Source organism: Eleutherodactylus coqui, chromosome 3 (genome assembly GCF_035609145.1).
Source record: "Eleutherodactylus coqui strain aEleCoq1 chromosome 3, aEleCoq1.hap1, whole genome shotgun sequence".
NCBI classification, from domain to species: Eukaryota; Metazoa; Chordata; class Amphibia; order Anura; family Eleutherodactylidae; genus Eleutherodactylus; species Eleutherodactylus coqui.
Genome location: NC_089839.1, coordinates 4,520,308 through 4,545,424, shown reverse-complemented (window position 1 = coordinate 4,545,424; position 25,117 = coordinate 4,520,308). Strand labels below are relative to the sequence as shown.

The following is a 25,117-nucleotide window of genomic DNA, read 5'->3' as shown; positions in this document are numbered from 1 at the left end:
TAACATTACAAGTCCCATAGACCCCTGCAGAAAAAGAAACGCTGCGAATTTCGCAGTGAAAAAAAACTGTAGTGGGTTGTCACCCATAAGGTACTGGAGATGCTCGTTACTCCAGACGAACACCACGCGGTACTCGAGTCAATTACATTTCCTTCCCCGCATGTTTAGCGCCATTTTCTAGCCAATAAACATGCGAGGAAGGCATTACCACTTCCTGCTGTGACGTGCCAGCCCTCAGCCCGCCAACAGCAGTGAGTGGCTGGCGAGATCAGGTGACCGCCGAGTACTTAAACTGGTCCCGCCCGCGGCTCGCCTCAGACAAATGCTGGCAGATGTTAGGGAAAGTGCTGCTGCTGATATAGGGATAGGGTTAGAGTAGGATCCTGTCTTCAAGAACCCCAACTGTCCTTCTTAGGGCTACTCCTCATCGTGTGCATTACAGTTGTGGCTGGCTGGGAGCAGTAGTGCACCAATTTTGTTTTTAAGCATCTCGGGCTGTGCAGACCATTTCAACTATAGCGTTCTGAGTCTGCAGTGTATAACGCAGACTTTAGGGATAGAGCTGCTGAGATAGGGAAAGTGTTACAGTCGTGATCCTCTCTACAAAAACCCCAACGGTCCTTCTTAGGGCTACATCTGACCGTGTGCTTTACAGTTGTGGCTGGCTGGGAGCAGTAGTGCACCAATTTTTTTATTACGCATCTAGGCCTGTTCCCAGCCTTTCAGTAACAGCGTTCAAAGTATTTCAGTATAGCCACTGCAAAGTATTTCAGTTATACCGTTCTGTGTCTGCAGTGCATTAGACAGAGGTCTCACCGCTAAACAGTACTGTAATATTTCCTGGACCACTGCAAAGTATTTCAGCTCTGCCGCTGTGCAGAGCGTCTCACAATACCCTTTCCTTGGTGGCGTTGAGATTGCCGCAGTTACCAGCACTATCCACTGGCTTTAGAGTCTTCTCCCACTACACACAGCCTCTATAATCTATAAGTCTCTGCGAACGGTAAATTACCCCGAGGTATCAGCACAAGACAGCGGTCACAGCATTGAGCCTCCGCTATCTACAAGTCTCTGTGTGCGGTGAATTAAGGCCCAGTTGTCAGTGCTGTACAGTGGGGTAATTTATTTTGGCCCTATCCTTAATCCGCCATGATGAGGAGTAGGGGTAAGGGTCGAGGAAGTGGACGCGGACGTGGGCGTCCAAGTGAGGGTGTGGGCACAGGCCGAGTTCCTGGTCCAGGTGAATCACAGCCAGCTGCTGCGGGATTAGGAGAGAGGCAAGTTTCTGGGGTCCCCAGCTTCATATCCCAATTTATAGGTCCACATAGTAGACCTTTATTACAAACAGAGCAGTGCAAACAGGTCCTGTCGTTGATGGCAGAAAATGAGTCCAGCAATGTATTGACCACTCAGTCTTCTACGCAGTCCACTACTCCCGGACTAGGGACTGCAACTCTGAATCCTCTGGCTGTTGCTCCTCCTTCCTCCCAGCCTCCTCACTCCATGAAAATGACATATTCTGAGCAGGCAGACTCCCAGGAACTGTTCTCGGGTCCCTGCCCTGAGTGGGGAAAAAACGGTTCCTCTCTCACCTGAGGAGTTTGTCGTGACCGATGCCCAACCTTTGGAAAGTTCCCGGAGTCCGGGTGATGAGGCTGGGGACTTCTGGGGACACATGGATTTCCCATAGCTATTTAACTCACGGCACCTTGGGTCACACAAGGTGGAGGCTGGAACTGAGCCTGACCCAGGGCCCACTCACATACTTCCCACACAGAGTATTGCGGGTCCTACCTCGGTCATGGTTTTTCTGCATTATTATGCCACCTCCTCCTCCTGTTTGGGGTCAGGGGATCAGCACTGGGCAACATGTATTTTCTCTTGTGTTACCAGTTATCTGAGACAGTGGTTTGGGCCAAACAAAAGGAGCCTTACTGCATTAATGAGACATTCACAGCTGTACTAGCATCCGAGTCCGCTTTATGCCCACGATTAATGAGGGTGTGAGCCGAGGCCGAGGTCTTTGGCAGGGTGAAACTGCCTTGTTTGGGCGCTCTGATTTCTTTATGTGTAATACAGTCTTTGAGTTTCATGGGCTTGCCTATGCTGTTAGTGCACAAAGACTTCCCATTGCGGTGTTTTACCTATCTGGCACAAATACACTGAATGACTAGGGCAGAAGTGTGGGCCGAGGTCCTGGGCGGGGTGAAACTGCCATGTTTGGGCACTCTCTTTTGTTCATGTTTAATACTGTCTTTGAGTCTCATGGGCTCACCTATGATGTGGGTGCACAAAGGCTTCCCCATTGCATTGTTCAGCTATCTGACACATACAAAGAATGCATTGAGCAGAAATGTGGGCCGAGGTGGAGGTCCTTGGCGGCGTGAAACTCTGCCATGTTTGGGCACTCTGATTTCTTCATGTGTAATACTCTCTTTGAGTTTCATGGGCTCGCCTATGCTGTGGGTGCACAAATACTTTGACTGACTTGGGTAGGGCACAGAAGGCTTTCCCATTGCGGTGTCCAGCTATCTGACACCTACACAGAATGAATTGTGTGGGGACACATGGATGTGCCATTGCTATGTAACTCGCAGCACCTTGGGTCACACAAGGTGGAGGCTGGGACCGAGCCTGACCCTGGGCCCGCTCACGTGCTTCCCACACAGAGTATTGCGGGTCCTACCTCGGTCATTGTTTCTCGACCTTATTATGCAACCTCCTCCTCCTGCTTGGGGTGTGGGGATCAATGTAACCAGTTATCCTAGATACTGGATTGGAGTGTTCACAGGAAGAGTTAGTGATTTCATGAGACTTTTACAGAGTTACTGTATACCTGTGGTGCCTACTTTTGCGACACCTCCTGCTTTAAACCAATCTTTGGTGTTAGTATGCGCTGCTGCATTGTGGAGATGGGTAGAAGTGCTGGCACCTGAGTCCCCTTTATGCCCACGTTTGCGGCTTCTGACAATTTTGTGACGGAGGTGGCACAGGATTGGAATGATGATCGTACGTCAATTTATCATCAATCGTCATCAGCATTGTGGGCTATCCCCACACTTTCAAAGAGAGTCGCTGCCTGGCCCTGCCAACCCTCTGCAGTGTGTGCCTCCGGTTCCTCCTCATCGCAGACGCACTTATAAATCGACATGAGGGTAGTGTGGCTATGAAGCGAGCGTATGGCATGAGGGCAGCTCGCTCATCTCTAGTTACGAGCTGTGAAGGCATCACACAGGCTATGTATTATAGTTGCAATCTAGGTACAGTAGCTGTGGCCACACAGTCAAATCACCATATTATAGTTTAGGGGTTCATATTTGGGCTCCAGTGATGGCCTTACTCCATCTCCCACATCAAGTGTCCAGAGTAATGCATTACCAGAGAACACTTGAAGTGTTTCAGAGCGATTATGTCATGAGGGTGCTGTCTTCACTCTGTGGGATTGTAACCCCAGTGGTTGCCAGTAGACTTTCCCATTTCACTTGAATCTGGATTTACACCTTTAAGTAAATAAGGCTCAAATAATAAAGTACACAATTAAATGTTTTTGAGACGACTACTCAAAAGTGCAGTAAAACCCGGTATAAAGGTTTATCCTATCCAAGAGGGTGCCAATATAATGAAGTTTAAGGCATTCAAAAATCTAGCACAGACTAGTCAGGTGTGAAGGGGATAGGCTTCTCAACGAGGTGGTCTTTAGGAGAGGTTTCCTGGCAGCTAGTGCTCAGTCTTTGTACCATACAGTGAGGCGGAGGCCATTGACTACTGATGCTTGTATTATATGGTTGAGTATATGGGCAGGATATTCCTCTATGAACTCCTTCATGAGTTTTTGCTTCTACTGCTTCTTCTAAGCTGGTGAATCCATTGCAGTCCCAAAAGTCTATATGACTTGCAGCAAGCTAGAGCCTGGCTCATACAGAACACTGCGAGATTTTATGGTCACTTCTAGCCAATCCCGCTCTTCTCACATCTGTGATTCCAGCACTGGCATCTCAAGCCAATATGTCCAAAGTCGTGAATATTAGAGCCCGGCTTAATATTCTGTATAGCTTATCTGCTGCCTCGAAAGCTTATGCCGTTTAATTCTAATGCTCGCTGTAAACCATTGGTTTTACAGATTTATTGAATTAGTAATTCATCAGCCAGCTGTGTTTATACATTCCTTCGCTTCTGTGATGCACATTAAATAATTGTTGGCAGGATTTTATGAAAACAGATTTTTTTTCATTGTGATACTCTTTCTCCTTGACTTTCCCGAGGACTGACGGTAAATGGCGGGTAGAATATTGCTTTATAGAGCATATAGTAGAGTATTGGAGATGACAACCGTCTTGGTATCGGCCAGAAGATCAAATCAAAGGTCAAGAAAAGGAAGGAGGGAAAATCCAAGTTGTCTGAGTGGTAAAGATAATCTAGTGCCCGCATGAACCGCTCAATTAATGGAAATATAGAATGCAAAGAGAGTATAGAATGCAGCAAGGTAAAATCCCACAAGTGGGCCCAGAGGCGAAAGTCGGAGAAAGTTCACCGGCATCCTTGTGAGCGCGGCCGAGCATGCAGGCAGCTGGCGGGACCGGCACCAATGGAAGTTATGGGAATGACATTGTCTATTCAATCATGACAGCGGAGTAGGTAAAATAATAAGGGCAGGTCAGGTGTGTTGGCCATCAATGATCGTGTCCAATGAATTTTGCCTTTAATACAGTTTTCTGCGCTATTTAAGTAAGATTCAATGGGGCTAAACGAGAAAATAAAGGAAAGTAGTTGTTCTAATGTAGCCGGTATGCCACCCTCTTGTTGACCTCACACACTATCCTACCAATACTAAATGCGCCCCTGAGCAAGAATCACAAGTAGTAGTTATTTCCATATGTTAACCCTTAGTGGGGCTCCTTTGACCCTAAGGACTTCGGATACACCCCGTGGCATACTTCATACTAATGTCTGATGCGCTTCAGTTGGTATTTCTTCCATTCATCTTTTTCTCAAAAAGGTGCATTGGCCCGTCTACAATGGTGCAAAGAGCGTCATAATTGGACAGTTGAGTAATGGAAGAATGTTCTATGGAGTAACGAATCGCACTACTCCATCTTCACATCAGATGGACGTACCGGGGTGTGGAGGAGTCCGGAGGGACTGCCCGATCACATTGTGCCAACAGTTACGCACGGTAGAGATTCCGTTACAGTCTGAGGCCTCCCTCACACAGGCGTTTGCAGAAATGCAGCGTTTCTCAACGCTGCGTTTACTGCAGGTTCAGCCCGATTTCAGCAGCATTGGCATGCATTATGCCAGCGTTTTGGCCAAGGATGCTAAAAAAAAACCAATCAATACTCGCCTTTCAGGGGCCGTCAGAGTCCCTACCGCTGCTTTCAGAGCTTCTGGCCGGCTGCTGGGCACTTGTCAAGCCAGTAAAGCACCTATTGCTGGTGACGGGGATTGAATTCCCCACCTCCCAGCAAGAGATTACTCTGATTGGCTGAATTGGCTGAGTGACAGCCCTCTCAGCCAATCACAGCCAGCGCTGGATGCACCAATCACAGCCATTGAATGGAGGGAAATACCAGCTGAAGTGTATCAGACGTTAGTAAGAAGTATGCCACGGGCTATAGCTGGTATCATTAGGGCCAAAGGAGCCACACTAAGTAGTAGCACACAGAAATAATGACTACTTGTTTTCTTGTTCAGGGGTCCAGTTACTTTTGGCAGGATAGTGCACATAATGATCTAATAGCTATGAGATGCCATGTGCTTGTGACACCCCTATCGATCCCGACAACAGAGGACGCCTCTTCTCAGCACTGCAGGGTCACCGCATCCAACTGCAATGAAGATGGAATGGGACAGAAACCGCCAAGCAGAAGCACTCGACTATCTACGGCAATCCCACTGACAATGAATGGAGCAGTACCGCACGTGTGTGACTACCGCTCCACTTGATCTCCTCCTCACTGCAGAGGCCCACAGTGATTAGAAGGAAGGACGTGGGACCCCCGATCTCTAGATTGGTGGGGGTCTCAGTAGAGACTTTTATGACCCTTGCTATGGATAAGTGATAAAAGCCAGTTTTGGTACTGTAGCGGGCTGGTTGCAGGTGGTGGTGCGACACCGAATCAGGCTGGCGTGGCAATGATGGAGGCAGAGGCAATATTTATTGTACTGAGTGAGCGGGTTAGTTGGTTACACTCCACAGGAGGCACGAGTAACTAAAGGCTGCATATACTCCGGACATCACGCTTGTAACATATCTCCGCCTCAGTATTCTTCAGCATGCAGTATAAATGCAGGGGGACATTTTCCTTCTTCCTCGGGGCAATCCCCATTACTATCCATCATCATCATAATACTACCTATTACCGAAGGTCCGCGGCATGCCCCTCTCGCAGCCTAATGCACTGTGTCACCGCGGCCTCGCAAGCATCGTAGGTGCAAATGTCATCTCATCTACATTTTCTGTATAAATTCTTTATTTATGAATTAGGTACAGAAAGGAAACAGGGGCGGAGGAAAAAACACGGGGTACCATGTGCCAATAACCAGAAATACTTGCTTATTCCTAAATACAATCCATTGGGGTCCAGATTTTAAGGCATCTCTCCATTTATCCTGATCGGATGCTTCTGGTTCAAAGCTATTTACATTGCAGATGTCATTGTTCCTGGACTCTGGGGGGTCGGATTCTTTCCATGGTCTAGGAATTAACATTTTGGCTGCGTCCAGAAGCAATGGGAGCCAAGGGTCCCCCGGCCGTTACAGACGAGGGGGTTATTTTGAGTAGGAAAAGTTTAGGCGAAGAATAGTTCTACAACCAAGAATTAGGTTTAATACCCTTTGAATTCGGCACCAGAAAGGTTGTAGAGATGGGCAAGTGATGGGGAAGAACCTTCTGCTTTAAGGCATCACCAGCAAATCGGGAAATAATTTGGGTCAATGTTATGGAGAAGTTCTGGGTTTGTGCCGTCTGGAGATTATTTTATGGTTTAACTCTTCATATCGTATCGAGATTGAACTGGAGTGCGAGTTTGGTAGAATACCAAGGACCTCCTCCTGTGAGAATGAAGCATCTAGGCCTCTCTTCCAGCGGGAGATGTATGAGGGGGATTCTTTTTTGTGTATATTTCGGAGATTATTCCTTGAAGGGAATGGTTTTTCCTGAGGAGTTTATGAAACCGCAAGTCATAATTGGTGCTAAGAATGTCCGTTTCATAAGAAGATACCGAATGTTTTATTAACTGGTAATCCTTATTATTGAGTTGTGGCAAACCAACTCATGTACATTTTCATCTCACGCTACAGCATTACGGTCTCTTGTATAAGCGGGTAGTGCTGTTAACCCCGAAGTGTCCTGTCCTCCATCAGAGTGTCTTGCACATGACATCACGAACCTTAGAACTCTCATCGTGTCAGTCCCAGCATAAGTACAACCTCCAGTCTGTAAGTGGCCATCAAAGTCCTTGTAGCGCTGACAGTAGGAAGCCTTTGGAGGAGGTGATTGGGAGTGCCCCATAGTATGAAATCAGCTGTGGGCACCAATGGTACAAAATTTAACAGTTTTTTTGATGCAGAAATGTTGTGGAATTTGCCATGGAAATTTCCACTGTGGACATTCTGCAGCATTTCCACCATGTGTAAACATACCCTAAGTCAGCTAGAGGTATGCTGCCACATGCAGAGTGGCCCAAGTAGTAATAGCTTCCCCTATACCAATTTGTCACATTGAAGAGAGAGGGGAAGGGTTTGTCAGAGTTACTGTTCTGCTTACCCCGTCTCTAGCTGGCTCCGTGGGACTTTCGCAGGTCCGGCTTCCGATTGGCGATATAGTTGGTGGCAATATGGGCTGCTTGAGCCACATTCATGGGCTCACGGTCCTTGACGAACTGTCGCACCTCTTCTGGGCAGACCTTCAGAAACTGCTCCCTCCTCATCAGGTCACTCAGACCGTGGAAGGTGGTGATAGATAGTCCCCGCATCCATTGTTGGAAGGCAGTACTCAGGCCATTCGCCAGGTCACTGTAGCCATCTGTGGATTCAAGATGCAGGGTCCGGTACTTCTGGTGGTACATCTCTAGAGCGAGGTTGTACTTGCAGATCAGTGCTTCCTTGATGGCCTCATAGACACCCTCCTGTGAGAGCTACGTATGCCTCCAGGGCTTTGTCTGGAAGTCCTGGAATTAAGTACTCAGCCCACTGCTCGGGAGGTAGTTGGTACCAGCGACACCTCTTCTCAAACTCACTCAAGAAAGTGTCCATGTCCCCATCCTTGGCTAGAACAGGTAAGTGTTTCGGCGGGGGTCGCTTGGTCCTCGTGTCGCCGGCCTCACATCTTGGCAGTGCTGGGTTCCACACCTGGAACTCAGCCATCCGCACCTGGTGCTCTCTGTCAGCCTGGCGTTCTGTGGCCTCTCTGTCAGCCTGACGTTCTGCAGCTTCTTGCTCTGCCCTGTGCTCCGCAGCTCTGTTCAACTCACGCAGGGTCCTCGGTGTTAAGCAAATCCAAGTCTTGCTGAGAGCGGCTGTTGCCTGGGTCTCCTCAACTCTGACCCATTGTCTGCTCTCCTGTGGAGCCATCCATCTCGAGCCCAGGGTTCACAAGGGGTTGATGCTGGGCCTAGTCTTCCTCCAGCACCTTGGTTGCCTGCCCCTTTAACTGAGCTGCCCCCCTAGTTGCCATACCTGCGGTGGCTTGCCAAATAAAAGATAGAATAGAAAACAGGGGGGGGGGAACTGTCTGAGGGTACACACAGTCTAACCTTACTCCCAAACAAAAACTAATATATAAGCATTGAGTCAAGCCTTGTAAAAGTTTTGCGGCAATCTTCGCAAAGAGTCCATTAGCTTCTTTTGTACGAGGATTAATTGCTTAATTCTGACATGAAGGTTTTGAACATCCCACTGCTGCCACTAATTGTAACCGTGGTTCAAAAAGTTTTGTACTTCTGTCTTTCTGTATTTCCCATGTCTTTGTAAGCGCTGCAGAATATGTTGGCGCTATACAAATAAAGATTATTATTATCATTATTATTATATCAGCCCCAGTAGTAATAGTGACCCACACAGTGGCCCCAGTAGTAATAGTGACCTCCACAGTGGCCTCAGTAGTAATAGTGACCCCCACAGTGGCCTCAGTAGTAATAGTGACCTCCACAGTGGCCTCAGTAGTAATAGTGACCCCCACAGTGGCCTCAGTAGAAATAGTGAACCCTACAGTTGCTCCAATAGTCATAGTGTCCCCCATAGTGGCATCAGTAGTAATAGTGACCCCTACAGTAGCCTCAGTAGTATAAGTGTCCCCCACAGTAGTTCCAGTAGTAATAGTGACCCCTAAAGTGGCCTCAGTAGTAATAGAGACCCCATAGTGACTTCAGTAGCAATAGTGACCCCCACAGTGACTCCAATAGTAATAGCGACCCTCACAGCAGCTCCAGTAGTAATAGTGACCCCCACAGTGACTCCAGTAGCAATAGTGACTCCCACAACAGCTCCAGTAGTAATAGTGTCCCCCACAGTGGTTCCAATAGTAATAGTGACCCCCCAGTAGCCCTAAGTAGTAATAGTGACCCTTACAGTGACATCAGTAGCAATAGTGACCCCCACAGTGGTTGAAGTATTGATATTGACCCCCACAGGGGTTTCCATATTAATGTTGACCCCCACAGTGGTCCCAGTATTAATAGTGACCCCCACAGTGGCCCCAGTATTGATAGTGACCCCCCACAGTGGCCTCAGTAATAATACTATTACTACTTGGGCTAATTTAGGGGACACTATGACTAATAGTGTCCCCCATATTAATCTCTGTATTAATAGTGACCCCCCACAGCAGCCCCCCTGAGACTGATATAATTACCTCCTCTTTGGAAGTGTTTGCACCCGCAGCAGTGCTTCCTCCCTTCTCCTCTCCTCTTGTGGAACCAAGGAAGAGAGGTCAGGGGAGGATGATCCTGGATGCATACACTGCCGTCAGAATGTGCATTCCACTGCGCTGCAGAGTGATTACCAGCAAGAGAACTGTGGCACCCTGGCTAATCACCTTCATGGTGACCCTGATGTCATGAAAGCGGGACAAATGGCTGTCCCGCCTGGAACCCCGGGAAAAGTGGGTCACAGGCTCCCAAAGCGGGACTGTCCTGCCTAAATCGGGACGTCTGGTCACCTTAGCCATATGTTTACGGTGCTCAGAGGAAGATGTCAGGAATTCAGTCAGCTGAATACAACGCTGGAGCACCAACTAATGTGTCCGAACGCACAACTCGCCGTTCCTCCACACGGATGGTATAACAGCGGGCGACCAGTTCCAGCGCCATTGTGTCTAAGAGAAACAAAGACTACAGCGGGCAAAAGAGCGCAAAACTTGTATCACTGAGCAGCGGGAAAACATCTCCTGGTCAGATGGGCCCAGATTTATGTTGCTGATGGGAGGGCAGAATTTGGCACAAGCAGCATGAATTGCTGACCCCTTCCTGTCAGCCGGTCAGAATATGTCAGCACTGCCATCTAATCTGCAGCGACTACAAGAAGCTTCCTCTCCGCAGGGGCCGATATTCCTGCAGAACCATTTTATTACCTGCTGGAATCTATGCCACGATGAACTGTTGCGTTTCCGAGGACCAAAGGAGTTCAGCGCTACTAGATGGGGGTAATAAAGGGGCGGTCGGTGTGTGATACATGAGCCCCATCCTGTGTATCAGCGGCTCTACGCTGACTGCTGCCGCACATCACATACTGTACAGATATTTGCTACTCCTCAGTTCTGCACAGAGGAAATAATTGCGGGTCCTGAACTTATTTTGTTTTTTGTTGTGGTTGAGCGAAAAATCCCCCTCTGATGTTACAGATCAAAAGTCAAGTGGCGGGGTCCGTGTGATAAATTAGGCGGGGGTCAGAGGCCGCGCGGAGCAGCTCCACACAATTGTCTGGCTCTGCATTTGCAGTTCATTCATGCTGAAGTGATGCACTATGGGAATTACGATCAAACTCTGCTCCGCAACATCTGCTCTCCCTAAGTGAGTTAGTGCATGTCAGACATCTTTATGTCAGAATATTTCCGTGATGGATGCAGTCTTCAGAAAATGCTGCATAAAAATCTGGTGCGCCGTTCTGGCTATTAAGTGAAATTACTATTTAAATTAATGGCCCTGTCACAGTTTATCTTTGCAAAGAATGAACGCTGATTAGGGTATTAAGTAATTAGCAATTTATCACACTGGAACAAGGTTGATAATAATTAAAGAAAAAAAGTAATGGTTTACCAAAGAAACTAGAAAGGGAGTCGTTCTGCGTTGGGCGACCGGATTCTTGGCTGAAGTCTCCGATTCTGTCACAGATAGAATTTTCCGTAAAGTGACGCGTCGTCTATTTTCCTTCTCTTCGGCGCTGCAGTTCATTATCAGGATTCTAGTCCGTCTGTCAGGGACCTTCCCGCTATCGGCGTCGTGTTTATGAGTATTTAAATGAGGCTGCCGTTTGCATACAATCTTGTTTCTTGAAATATGTCAGAAGTGTCAACAAATGTGAGCAGACGCATATTATCGCGGGCGCCGGTGGGCCGCCGTAAGGCTGTCTGTCTCAGGAAATGACACGTTATCTTCAAAATTCTCAGTACTTGAACAGTTGCAAAAGATAGAGCAGCCTGGGGGTCCTTAAAGGGGTTTTCCAAGATGTATAATTTACATAAAATCCAGCTTTCCTGGCATAAAATAACCAATAGTGATATACGCCCCGCTGTGTCCTGCGCCGCCGCCGTCTGACCTAGCCTGATTACGGGAGGTCACAGCCAATCACAGAGCTCAGTGATGGGCGGCTCAGCTCTGTGATTGGCTGCAGCGCCTGTGACGTCCCCTGAACCGGGCAGCACTGCGGAAGCGGCCAGTGCCGGGAATAAGGCTATCTGTTATTTCATGTAAATTCTACAGCTCAGAATAGCCCTTTAACCCCTCACTGACGCTGCTCTTTTTTTTTTTTAGCTTTTCCTCCCCACTTTCAGAAATCATAACTCGTATTTATCCATCGCCGTCTGACGGGTTGTTGTTTTTTGCGGGACGAGTTGTATTTTTCAGTGATACTATGTAATGAAACTTGATCATTGAAACTTGAGACTATTTAATGTACTGAAAAACGTTTAAAAAATTCTAAGTTGATTGAAATCGCAAAAAAAGAAAATTCCGCCATCCGTGGCAGAAAAATGGCGTACAAAGAACAATGACGACGACAACTGATCGATGGAGGGTTTTTTGCTGTACTGCTTTTAAAAAATAAAAAAATCTTTAGAAAAACATGACACTATTTTCTGCCGCCATCATCTGACCGCCATAACTTTTTTATTCCAGCATGAGGGCTCGTTGTTTGCAGGACGTCGTGTAGGTTCTACTGGCGCCATTCTGGAGCGCATGCAAAGTTTGGATCATTTCTTATTACATTGTTCTTGGAGACCGGGAACCAAAATAGCGCAGCGATAACAAATGAGTTTTTTTAATTATTATAAATGTGGAAAAGTTTTTTTTTTTGTTTTTTTTTACTTTTAATATCTGTTATTTTTTTCTAATTAATAAAACTTTCTTAAACGCATTTGTCCATTTTTTTCTTCATTCCGCATAGGGGACTTGAACTTGTGACCGTTAGTATTACATTATATTACAATCCAACAGGCATCCCAAAAAGCCACACCACAGGCTATCAACTGCTGCGGCACCAAGGGCCTACAGAAGGCCACAGGCTGCCATGGCAACCAAATGGCACCCCAAAAACACAGGGGGGCAATTAGGGATCCTGTGAAACCAATCGGTAGATTTAAATGCCACTATCAGAACTGGCATTTACAGTATTAACAGCTGCCATCAGCAGGTGACACCTGTGAGAAATAGCCAACACTCACATTGTATGGAGCAGCATTGGCTCCCGATCTCCCTATATACGAACGCAGGGGATGTCAATTTATGTTCTGTGTTTTTAAAGCAGCTGTCCCACTTCTAGCTGTTTTACTGCAGGAAGCAGACAGCGCCGAACATTGTGCAGTTGCCCGGGTTGGTACTGCAAGCTCAGTCACATCCACTTCACTAGGATTCAGTTTGCAGTACCAGCCCGGACCGCTGCGGAGCTGTCTGCTTCCTGCAGCTAGAAGTAGGGCAACCCCTCTAACAGACATCAAAATAAGGGGATAAAAAAAGTGGAGTGAAATAGATAAACACATTCCGCCATCTTTGGGTGGGGGCCGTGTTTTTATGGCGTACACACTGCAGCACAAATGAGATGAGGCTGTTATTCTGCGGGTCGATGTGATTACGGTGATAGCAGATTAATTTAATTATTTTTGCTGTGCAGTTTTTTTAAAAATAAAAAAAAACTGAAAAATTGAAAAAAAATTACTTTCTGCCCCCAAAACTTTATCTTTCTGTCAATCGATTTATTGGAGAGGGGGCGACCAAAGAAGTGCAATTCTGCTGTTGTGTATTCTTCTGATGGAGTTCAATGTGCGAGATAAATAAGGAGTTACATTGATAGATCAGAATCTCACAGACATGGCGGAGGCCAACAGGCTTTATTTTTATTTCCTTTTTTTTTTTATAAATACAGGAAAAAGCTTTTTTTTTTTTTTTTTAAAAAAAAAAAACGTTTAATATTTTATTTTTTACTTATTTTTACCTTTTTTTATTTTCTTTTGGAGTCCCCATAGAGGACTTTAAATTGTGATCATTCCATCTCTTACAACTTACACTGCAATACTTCAGTATTGCAGTATATGGTATTTCTGCTGGCATTGTATTAAGACAGGCCACAGTCACATCTTAATAAGCAAAAATATAAAGGCAGCTCTGGGGGCTTTCAGAAGGCCCCGCGCATCCAGCAGATGTAAACACACCGCGGATTTGGTTTGGAATCTCTGTGGATTCTGCATCCAATCTGCACCCCAATAACTTCAGTGGGAATCCCCACTGGCTTAGTCATGGATTTCTACCATGGTTTTTAGAGGTGGAAATCACATGGATTTCACTATGTGAACAGACCCTTAGGACTTTGGTGAATATATAGTTCTATGTAATTCTATTCTACTTGAAATATTGGCCCTACTCAGAAAATAAGCCCTAGCTGCATTGACAGAAAATAAAAATACAATACATTACCTAACAGGCGCTGTCCGCTCCGCCGCACTTCTCCTCCCAAAGCTCCGGCTCACTTGTCTGCAGTCTTCAGCCACCGCTTCCTAGTCGATGGCTGTGATTGGTTCATCGAGCGCTGCAGTGATTGGCTGAGCAGTGGCACTCAAGAACCAATCAGAACTGGCGCTTCCTGGAGGTGGGCTTTATGAACCCCCTGACCAGGAAGCGGCAGCTGAGGACTGCAGACAAGTGTGCCGGAGCTTCGGTAGGAGAAGTGCGGTGGAGCAGACAGCGCCCGTTAGGTAATCTATTGTTTTTTTATTTTTTTAAATGTAGCTAGGGCTTATTTTAGGAGAAACAGTAGGACTTCCTACTGTTAAAGTTGCATAGCGCCGCACGAAAAGCGAGATTTCCAAAGGGAAACAGGGGCTACAAAACATCGCAAATCACGGCAATATTCAACATGCTGTGATTTTTTTTTCCCTCGCAATGTAGCAGCCTACAAAACATCACAAATGTGAAGGAACCCGTGGAAAGCGTGGGCTTCACATACACGCGATCCGTAGCGCTGTCGCATCACGAGAAAATCCCACAAATTTGTCGCCCGTGTGAAGGGCCTTACACCTAATGCACCCATCTGATTTGTATATCCCCTTCACCTAACAGCCCAGGATTGTTGGGGGTCCCAATACTTTAGCCAATGAACAGATGCAGCAAACCTTAACTTGACAGTTAAGCTACAATGTACTACAATGCTGTCAATCAGGTTCTCCCGCTGCAGCAGTCATGTTAAAGATTGCTACGTCTGTAGTTTGGCTTCACTTTGGAGGAGTAGATGTTTCCCACAGGATTCTTCTAAGTTTCCCGGTGGCAGCCGTTGTTTTCTTGTTCTGGCCCCCTTTAATAATTCAGCCAAACTCATTGGCATGTAGAGAGAAGGCTGGGAAGGTTCTAGGCCGTCGGTGGCTGGAGGTAGACGTCTGGTGTTGGTATTCGTAGAAGCACGCCTGTCCTCAGCGGTTATATGCGGTGATTCTGTTTTGTAGGGATGTCCTGCTGCGGCCACGACTACCTGAACGTGTCAGAGACGAGCTGCTGCTCGGGACCTAATGGACAATTTAAAGCACATCTAAAGTTAAATAATGGAATTCCATTAAAATGCTGCGAAAGCGAGACGATTACCGAAGAGGAGGAATGCTGTAACGGAATTGGATACAATCCAGTGACTCATGTTTGTTCTGACAGGCCATCGACAGGAAGCTTTATCACGGTAATTAAAGAGAGCTCCTCAGATAACCCGCCGCCTTCCGTAAAGAGCTTTTAGAAGTTTCCAGGATGCGGCCAGAACATTGGGTGCCTCTAGAAGTTAGGGATGAGGAACATTAATGGTGATGAGCGGATGATCTGCCAGCGCTGTAATCCAGCCGGTTGGGGGGGCTCAACCAGAAGTGACACTGCAAGTGTGCGGCCCAACATGACGGAAGCCAGTGAGATAACGGTTAGAGGGAACCTGTGGCCGGGTTCATGCTGCCCGAGCCATCGGCAGCGGTCCAGTGTGCACGGCGCCACCATAAGTGGTACTCTGTAACGCTGCAGCCGTTTTTAAATAAACACATTTAGAAGTTTGTCTGTTTGACTTGAGAACGGAGCTCTGAAGAAATAGAAGCAGCCTGCGCCGACGTCTCCCTGCCGCAGCGTGCTGACTGACAACTACTCCCCCTGCTAGTGTATAGAGAGAGCTGTCAGTCAACATGCTGTCAGCAGGGAGAGCCTGGCGGGTCCCAAGTCCGGGACTTCAGAGCTCCATTCTCAAGTCAATCAGGCAAATGTCTGAGTGTGTTTATTAAGAAAAGACGCTGCCGCATTACAGAATAACACTTTCATGGGGCGCCATTGCCTGTGGTTCAGGCTGCCCCTGGTTCAGGCTGTCCGTGGTTCAGGCTGCCCATGGTTCAGGCTGCCCATGGTTTAGGCTACCCATAGTTCAGGCTGCCCGTGTTGGAGGCTGCCCGTGGTTCAGGCTGCCCGTGGTTCAGGCTGCCCGTGGTTTAGGCTACCCATAGTTCAGGCTGCCCGTGTTGGAGGCTGCCCGTGGTTCAGGCTGCCTGTGGCTCCGGCTGCCTGTGGTTCAGGATGCTTGGGGTTCAGGCTGCCCATGGCTCAGGCTACCTAGTGGTTGAACCTAGTGACAGGTTACCTTTAAAGCAGTCTAAGAGAACAAGTCTATAGTCTCCGCTTTTAGTGTCGCTCCCTCATCCAGCACAGGAGTCCTGCTCACCGCCGCTATGGTTTTGGCACGATGGCAACACTTCTGAAATGTGCAATATCAGGCTGACTTCTTTAATTTAAGCTGATGTGCAGTTAGGACCCGTTTTGAGCTGGTCAGTTTGTTTTTATGCAGCTACCCAGCAGAAAATGAGAGATATGAGATGGGACTATGTCCTCGGTTACAACAAAGAAGTGTATAAATGTGGGAGGTACAGCTCACCCCAAATAACGTTGCCCCTAGCTAGGTGAACATACAGACAGAAAGAAAAAAAAATTAAAAAAATATATATATTTTTTATATATTGGGGGGGGGGGGGGATATGTGGCACAACCTTCAGGTATAATATAATTACATACAATTCTGTATTCGCCAAAGATTTCTCTATTTATTAACTAAACCCAGCATGTAAACACGTTTCGAGGTCATTGGACCTCTTCCTCAGTACTTGCTGGGGACACATTCTGGGTTTAATTAATAAGTAGAGAAATCTTTGGTGAATATACAGTTTTGTGCAATTATATTATACCTGGAGGTCGTGCCACATATAACCCACCTTCCCCCCATCTTTGTCTATACGATCAAGGGTATTGTGACCCATCGTTATCTGATATGTATGGCAGGCTGAAGACTTTCCAGACTCTTTCAGGATTCTCTTAGGACCCGCTGCATCACCAAGTAGGGATTGTTTCACAGTTTGATCTTTGTCCAATTTGATCCTCAGATTGTAGTGGACCGAACTAGCTGAACTTAGTTTAGCAGACAAAATCCAAGATGGCCGACTCAGCTGATAGCCCGACAGGCTTTTCCTGGGCGGCGAGATTTTCTTACTATCGCTATGAATTCTGGGAAGATCATCTAACTAGAGTCACCAATCACCGTGAGGGAATCATTTCTTCTAGGCACAACCATTCATCGCAAACCAGGTGAACTTGGTGCTGCAAATCTTAGATCAAAAAGTGTTGTTACCGCATGTATTCCTTACACCAAGTTCAGCCGCTGATCGCCGTCTAACTAATCCTGGATCAAAGGAGAAGAAATGTATCCCACACGCTGCTGCAGTCAGATGATCTGTCCAGCATTCATAGCCATAGTAAAACATGGCCGCTGCCAGCAGCAAATGGAGATGTAATCTCACCGCCCAGGAAAGCCTGTCAGGGTGTCAGCCGAGGCCGCCATCTTGGATTGTGTCTGCTAAACTATGTTCAGCTAGTTTGATCCATTTAAAAAAGAGAAGGGGAGCCGTCAAAGTGAACCAAGATCATGAGACAAACTGTGTCTGTGCAACATTTTATACTTCACCTTAGATCAACTCTTTGTTAGGGTCGTGCAAACAACGAGCTACATGAACACAACCTAATTAAGGGCTGTAGAGGAGAAAGGGGAGTTGGGACATGTATACACGACCGGACACCAACAACAAACATAAACCAGATGCAAACCAACAACCACAAGGAGGACAGACAGCAGACCCAACACACCAGGCGGCCTCATACTCACCAACGTACCCAACAACCAGACACATGGAAATATCTAGAAGTGCGAGGTATAGGTTTGCATTTTAGCCAAAGTTCATAATCTCAGAAGCCCACATCAAGGGTCCTCGTTGTCTTGTGAGTCTCTACACTCACAAGACAACAAAGGAAAGAGGAACCCTGCCTACAAGCAGGGCGATCACCCCAATAAGGACGGCCCCACGCTGGATCTTAGGGGCCAACTGTCTCACCCTAGATGGGAATGAGCACCAAACAAGGGAAATACAACATACACACCGAACAGGACCGTTCACACCAAGTGTAGCCAGGACCTTCAGACATACACTGAACAGGTCATTGTCCACACACCCAGCCAACTCAATCATCCCACCTGTGGAAGTGTGTGCCTAGTAACGCATGGAACTACAGGTCCCAGGAGCACAACGTGACACTCTTGTAGATCTCAGATCAAAACTTTGGTGCCGTAAGTCCTTAACTATGCAGTTGACTTTTATATATTTAATTCTTTTGTCTTTTTCTTGTTTCTATCTCAGGAAACAGGTTGTGCTTCGGCCGCCGTGTGCCCCGTGGCACTGTCCGATACCGCGTACTGTGGGCAGTGTCACTTTAACGCCAGCTCCGATTCCTGTTTCTGGACAAGAGGTGTTATGAGTAATAAAAGTATTGCGGTGGATGATAACAATATTTGTTGGACAGACGAGGAGACCGTCTACATCGGAGGATCTGACCGATACTATTATACTGGTGATTAAGTAATAAGTAACATTTCCGTTACCCGGCGTCGCCATCCCGGGGCCGTGATACAAAGTAACAAATCTGAGCACTTCTCCCACCCGTAACTCTAGTGGCGACGAGGATCCACCCATAGAGCCTTGAAGAGATCTGCTCTCTATTTAGAGGGATTATTAATGAAGGGACACTACTGTCTCTCTGTTACTCCTCCTGGAAATGTGTCGACAAGCTGGATGTTATCATTCCTTTTATCAATTCAGTGTCTCCCTACTAACTGTCCAATCAGTGCTAAAGTGATTCCCAGGGGGTTGAGGCGTGTATTCAGGTCAGCGTCAGATGGCAGAGCTCAGTCTAAGGCCGGACGTATTTGTGTGCGCAACACGCAGTGAACAGAACCCATTGATTTCACTAGGGTCGTGCGTATGTTGTGTGCGCAAAAAATGATAGAACGGGCGCTGTCTTTCTGTGCATTTGCACACTAAAAATCCTCATAGATGTCAATGGGGGATGTGCAAAGGCACGCAAAACACGCAATGAGATACGTGAAACACTGCGTTATTACCTTGGAACTAATTGACCATTTCAATCCATGTGTTTGTTTGCAAAAGCAGGTGCCCTGCAGGCAGACAAGGTGCAGCGAGGTTCACCAACACGTGCGCAAAAAAATCCCTTCATAGCACAAAACAGTTGCACTAAGGCGTGCTCAATTGCGCTTACGCTCATGTGAAGGTGGTCCAAGTGTAACTGCTAGTATTGAAGTCTCCCTCAGTGTCTTGGGAGCGCCGGTTTCCCAGCTTTGTGAAGGTCCGAGCCAAGACTGGAGAACCTCCTGCATTGTCAGGGCGGGCGGGCCCGTTGACTCAAGAAATTCAGAAAATTGTCACAGAGATCATTGTTACCTATTAAAGCGGTTTTCTCTTCTAGATAGCGGCGTAAATCCCTTCACAACCTACGAATTTCGAGTAGCAACCTGGAACAGTGTCGGCTACAGTGTCAGTAATGTCAGCGGAGTCACTACCAGTCAGGACAAACCTCAAGGACTGAGCCCTCCCAGATGGACTGCAGCCGGGAATCGTGAAGGAGGGATTTCACTGATCTGGCAGGAACCCAGCAAGCTAAATGGTATATACGATGCCACAGATTTCATATTGCTGTTCCCAGTGATAGTAAAGTAGACATATGAGTCCTGCTTGCCCCGCCCACTCATAGAAAAAAGCCTGTGAGTCCTGCTTGCCCCACCCACTCAGAGAAAGCCTGTGAGTCCTGCTTGCCCCACCCACTCAGAGAAAGCCTTTGAGTCCTGCTTGCCCCACCCACTCATAGAAAAAAGCCTGTGAGTCCTGCTTGCCCCGCCCACTCATAGAGAAAGCCTGTGAGTCCTGCTTGCCCCACCCACTCATAGAAAAAAGCCTGTGAGTCCTGCTTGCCCCACCCACTCAGAGAAAGCCTGTGAGTCCTGCTTGCCCCACCCACTCAGAGAAAGCCTTTGAGTCCTGCTTGCCCCACCCACTCATAGAAAAAACCTGTGAGTCCTGCTTGCCCCGCCCACTCATAGAGAAAGCCTGTGAGTCCTGCTTGGCCCGCCCACTCAGAGAAAGCCTGATTACTGCTTCCCCACCCACTCATAGAGAAAGCCTGTCAGTCTTGCTTGCTCTGCCCACTCATAGGGAAAGCCTGTGAGTCCTGCTTGCCCCACCCACTCAAAGAAAAAAAGCCTGTGAGTCCTGCTTGCCTCTCCCACCAATAGAGAAAGCCTGTGAGTCCTGCTTGCCCCGCCCACTCATAAAGAAAGCCTGTCAGTCTTGCTTGCCCCACCCACTAATAGAGAAAGCCTGTGAGTCCTGCTTGCCCCGCCCATACATTGCTCAGTAGTCAATTTGCATATATGTAGAGAGAGCTTTTAATCAGGAGTGTGTGGTCTGTAGAAGATAAATTGTTATACGTTTTCTACAATGACGCTCATTTTGCTCTCCCTACAGGCGCCATTTATTATGTTCTCGTACGTGATGGAGTTGAGCGGTATAAAGGCACTGAGACCCGTTTTGAAGATCAGGGTGGGATCCAACCGTATGAAGAGTATACATACCAGCTGAGGGCATGTACCGCCGCCGGCTGTTCACACAGCGCTAAGGTGCGCCAATGCTGTAATTACAGGCCGTGGCCTAACGATGAGGCGGATAGACTGATAGATAATTACTCATACATAACATTGACCCATACAGTATGCTTCTCTCTATCCAAGGTGACAGCAGCCATTAAACAAGGCGTCCCGGATCTCGTGTCTCCGCCTAGTATTATCACCGTGAACTCCACGGCTTTACATCTCAGCTGGACGACTCCAAGGAAGCCAAATGGTAAAATTAGAGAATATCAGATTCACCAGGATGGAGAAGGAGTTATCTATGTGAGCAGCGTGGGAAAGAAGCAACATACGGTGTCAGGTAGGTACAAGAGCGCAGCGCCCCCAGCTGTAGCCCCCTGAGGTCCTCGGCCTGTGGCAGCGTCCCATTGACAATCGCGTGAAAAAAACGCACTGATATCGCAGCGTTAAAAAACCGCAAGTGTGTGTGAGCCCTAACAGTTATAGGTATTTGCATAAAAATAAGTACAGAGGATCTTAAAAGTGCGGAAACACCCAGATGGAATGATAACGGTTTGGCAGTCAGTGATCCAACTTTGCATACAATCTGCGGAGGAAACCTGTTAGGCCACCTCATCAACACGGTGGCCATTTTGAATGCCGCCATCTTGGATTCAGCATTCCAATGGGAAGATCAGTGTGTGATATGTCAGACTAACAGAACAACGGTGGGCTTCATTGTATTTGTCCTCATGTTATCACTGTGGTCGCTCTTCACTACAGGCAGTGTGAATGATGGCGTTACCTCAAGCAGAACGTGTTGAGATCCCCCTTATGTCAGGTGAATGAATCAACCAACGCCGCCCAACCAGACCTCCCCTTACCCATAATGCAGCCGCCAAACGTCTTGCAAAAATCTAAAAACCAAGTTCTGTCCTGATAAACCGGAATCTGGACGATCAGAAGCCATTTCTGATGAAGCATCGCCAACCGCTCTTCCGGCCTCATTTAGCACTTATTGATTTTGGTTTATCAGCGTTCACCTGACAGACGGACGACCTCAACGCGATCTGCTTGCAACGACGCCATAATTCACATTTAGTGTCATGAAGAGAAATCACTTAACAGGAGAACAAATAAAGTTGTATTCCGATGAAGCCCACCGTTGTCTCGAATGCCACCATCTTGGATTCATTTTTCCAATGAGAAGGTGGGTAATTTTGATGCCAGCGGTGTATTTACACCCCACGTTGCTCTCCAGAGCTGCAGATGGTCGGAGTTCATGTGACTGTTCATACATGTTGTATTGAGGTTGTTTACTTGTTGCGTGTGAGCGGACCTCGCTGTGGGCCTGATGTTGGTGCTGCTGCAACTAGTAGAATCTGATGGTGACGGTACGGCCCTCATGTTAGTCTGCGACACCCTATTTGTCGCCTTGGCATGGTGCTGCCCCACAACATGCACCTCCCCCCATGAGTTGCTTTCATGACTCTTCCCTGTCTGTCCATGTGGGGTCAAACACCTCATCATCTTCCACCTCCTCTTTCTCTTCGGTGTCTTCCTCCTGAGTAGATCTTATATCACAGTGATCACCGGGAGTCGATGCCTCAGTTCTGCATCCCCCTGAGTGCACATTGCCTGTGGCTGGCTGACCGCACCACCGACCACCCTCATCTCCATCTTCAGAGGAAACATTGGTTGGGCATCAGTGCATTCAATGTCTTGGTTTTCCCCTTCTGGTTGTTTGGACGCCGGCTGACATCCATGATGCTGAATGATCAAACAGTTCCTCAGACTGATGATCTGGATGGATTCAGGGGGTGCGGGGTTTTGGCACTGGGTGAAGTAGAAGGGGGATGCTCATGGCCGCCTTGTGCAGACTGCTGTGTGCCTGCGACTGGGAGGAGGAGGTGGTGATACTTGAGGCATCCGCTTTACAACCTGTTCTTACTTCTGTGGAAGTAATGCATGGCCGGAACCACTTCTAAGGAATGGCAGCGGGCTTGTCTCGCCTGCTGCAGGACGTGGAGCTGTTGCTTCAGTGGGAGCCACTTAGGGTGCCAACTTGACCCATCCTGTGCCATCACCACCTCCCGCCCCCGTGCTTTCCTCATGTTTTTGTTTATTTTTGTTGTATGTTTAGTTTTTGGTTAGAAGAAAGACACCGGTAGGTGACAATGTAGCACGGCAGATCTGATACCAGACACAGAATATATATATACAGTATCTCTTTTCCTGTGTTTGTCTGTTTTTTGTTAGTTTATATATAATCACCAGTAGACTAAATTGGAGGAGCTGAGTGTATACAGCCTCACCAGTATATCCTCTGCAGAGCCCCCCGCACACTACACAGCAGTTGTTCTGTCCGTGATATCACCCAAACTGTAGACCAACTTCTGTCCGGTGAGCTGGAAAATGGGGAGCGTAACACAGTGCCAATGGTAGAAATGGCTGGGTCATGTGAGGTAGGTGAAAGTGCAAGATGCAGGACACATTTGGTGGTGACATCACCAAGGCGTCCTGCCCGCTGATTGGCTGCGTGATGACCTCCTTCAGCATGTATTATAGAAGAGTCGATGTTCTGGGGATTTTCACCAAAATTTGGGTGCGGCCGACTAGATCCGATTCTGTAAGAATCGCCTGATTGTGCCTCCCAGCGGATGCGGACGGGCTTCGCTCCTCATGGCCGAGCGGTGCATATAATGCATGTCTTGTACTTCGGACTGTATCGCTGTCCTTTCGGTAACTCTTACAAACCAGCTTCATCCCGGGAATGGCAGCAGTTAGACAAATTAGATTCCTCTTGAATGACAGAGCTGAGAATTGCTGCAGACGTCGGACCCCTGTAGTAATTAACCAGGGAAGCCTCCCATGATGAGGGGGTCTGCCGCACATTAGCCGGCTGTCTTGGGTGCCGTTTGGCTGTAGAGTGGAATCTGTACGCGCCGCGCTTTATGTCAGTTTATATAGGTGTGACATGTGGAGGGAAGCATGAATGATGGATGCCGGCAGCGCTTTTATATCACATCTATGGTAAGTGCTTCTTACTCTGAGAAATGGACTTATAATGATTCCGGTTTTTATGATGCTTTTCTTGAAGAAGTTACACGACTCCCTTTAGGGGAAGAGAAATAATTGGTTGTCGCAGTAATATCCCTCATCCAAAACCTTCAATTCTTATCTATTTCTTCCCAAAATGTCTTCACTACAAGTCATCATTCAGGATTAGAAAAACATGGCCGATTCCCTTCCAAAACAGCGCCACAACTGCCCTCAGGTTTTGTGTGGTACTGCAGCTTAGCCCCATTTACTTCAGTGAAGCTGAGTCTGTGTAGTGAGTCGTTGGGAGTGGGCCGAGTGGGTGCGCTAACTCTGACCTCGTCTCGGTGGTTGCTACCCGGCCTAAAATGGTGGCTCATGTGGCAGGTGGATTGCAACAAGGTTATTGGCAATGACTATTAGCAATTGCTGTAATGTCCGATGTGACGCCAGTGCCTTGGAATGTCGTTGTGAAGACGAAATAAAGAGACAAGTCCGAAGAGCTTTAGTCAAACCGAAGGCACACGGGTTACTTGTTACTTTCACACTTGGCAGTTTAGCAGGCAATAGAACTCCAACAACTCCCTGCATATAACATAACATACAGGGTTTTCTCAACTCTCTCCGGAGGGGTGAGGCCGTCTGACTAAGATAGGTACTTGCGGTGCTAGGAGGTTATTTTCGAAGGGATGGAGGGACTGGTACGGGCTCTCTTGTGGACACACTGACTCCTAACGGTGCAGGGACAAGTTACACTCACAATTGCATTGCCTGATTCCTCTCCAGCTTATGCAGGATCTGCCCTGACTCGGGTTCCTTCTGGCAGGGTTGAAGAAGACTCCCCTCTGGCCTCCAGCTCTAGACTTGCCCAGACTCTGACTCCTCTTCTCCAGACTTCTGGCCTGGCCTGAACTAGGCTCGCCTACATCTTCTTCTCCTCAGCCTCTCCTGGACCGGACTCAACTAGACTAGACTCTTCCTCCTCACTCAAAGACTGCCTAACTCCACCCACACTCTGTCTTTTATATCCTACCCACTAACCAATCCTGGGCGAAGGGGAATCTTTCTACCCAATACCAGTCCTAGCTAGGGGTGACTGACAAGTAACAGAGAGGGCTAGAGTGCATTCTGCATAGTCATGCAGAGCTAGTTAGTAAAGACACCAGACATTAACTACTTCATGACCGTTTAGGGCCAATACGCATAACTAAATGTTAGTACACACTACACACAAGGTAGCTATAGAAGTATTGTGGGACCCCAACTCTGGGGTACTGCACCTGCATCACCAGATCCAACTTATGAACAGGATGGGCGCTATTTATGGAAGAAAGCCATGTTTTTCAAATCCTGGACAACCCCTTATTTAATACTTTCTATATTGAGCTCTTCTGGCCAAACTGAATAG

The 25,117-nt window shown here is 47.5% G+C and overlaps 1 protein-coding gene across 1 annotated transcript in view; it reads left to right on the top strand.

The window, feature by feature from the left end:
- USH2A (usherin) overlaps window positions 1-25,117 on the top strand; it is a 903,954-nt gene that overhangs the window by 714,946 nt on the left and 163,891 nt on the right. The window contains exons 49-53 of the mRNA XM_066594449.1: window positions 15,143-15,366; window positions 18,392-18,602; window positions 19,515-19,712; window positions 20,570-20,721; window positions 20,833-21,031. Of these exons, the coding sequence (XP_066450546.1) occupies window positions 15,143-15,366; window positions 18,392-18,602; window positions 19,515-19,712; window positions 20,570-20,721; window positions 20,833-21,031 (984 nt within the window). The remainder of the gene's footprint in view (window positions 1-15,142; window positions 15,367-18,391; window positions 18,603-19,514; window positions 19,713-20,569; window positions 20,722-20,832; window positions 21,032-25,117) is intronic.